General features: G+C 41.4%; 1 protein-coding gene across 1 annotated transcript; it reads right to left on the reverse strand.

Moving 5' to 3' along the window:
- Positions 1-459: 459 nt before the first annotated feature.
- LOC133317017 (F-box/kelch-repeat protein At5g15710-like) lies at positions 460-957 on the reverse strand. Its single transcript, XM_061518809.1, has one exon. It carries the CDS (start codon positions 955-957, stop codon positions 460-462), a length of 498 nt encoding a protein of 165 aa, XP_061374793.1.

The following is a 957-nucleotide window of genomic DNA, read 5'->3' on the forward strand; positions in this document are numbered from 1 at the left end:
CAATATCTGCCATTTGAAGATCCAACCTCGGCCTTCGGGATGATCATCCATCGTCATGTCCCCAACTGCATATCAGTACAAACAACAAAGAATAATCACAATCTTAATTAATCAACCAAATGAATACAGAACTACAATAAAGAAAGCATTGGTAAAGTACACGGATTATAGGGATAGCTTTCTTTGTCAAGAAAAATCAAGCTGCATGTGAAGTCAGAAGCACATAAACGATTGAATGTACTTTCGACCCCAAGATTCCTCATCTGTTGGCTCTTCATGAGATCATAGGCATGCAAATGCAATGAATCTTTTTCTCCATATGAAAAACGTGGAAGCACTAAAACTTCAGAGCTTGTGTCCTGTCCTAATACTTGTTTAATAATATTTCCCTCTGATAAATGAACACTCTGAATATTAATCCATGACTCTCTCTTCATCCATTTATTACAACTACCATCTCTAAGGTACTCTATAAGCGAGAGGCAACCGTCGATCACAGTAATATCCAAATCCAAATGTCTCTGGGACATAGCCGACAACACTTGTGGAAGCTCCATCTTGCTGAACTTCTCCTCCACCATATGGAAGATGAGTATGTAGTAAATGTCCGTTGAGAAGCAAACGAGGATTCACGATGATGACCCCGTCACGATCATAGGATGTAGCGAAGCAAACGAGGCCGTTGAGAGCCCCCACAAAACGGTATGTACTCAGCATACGAGGAAGCGAAAACCAGCATTCGATATTTGGGGAGCATATAGAATAGTGTTCAAGTGAGTGATGGACAAGGAAGAGAGAAGTGGAGGAGAGGGAGCATTGTTGGTAAGAGGATACGAAGCGGTGGCTTTTTATCAAAAGGTTCCATGATTTGCACACTGCCATACACTTTCCAATGCTTTTGGGCGGAAGGCGATGAAGGATTTTCTCCGGTATATCTTCGTGAACATAATCAGACAT

This window comes from Gastrolobium bilobum, unplaced genomic scaffold (assembly GCF_033153095.1).
Source record: "Gastrolobium bilobum isolate Gb01-03AN ecotype WA unplaced genomic scaffold, APGP_CSIRO_Gbil_v1 utg195292, whole genome shotgun sequence".
Lineage (NCBI taxonomy): Eukaryota > Viridiplantae > Streptophyta > Magnoliopsida > Fabales > Fabaceae > Gastrolobium > Gastrolobium bilobum.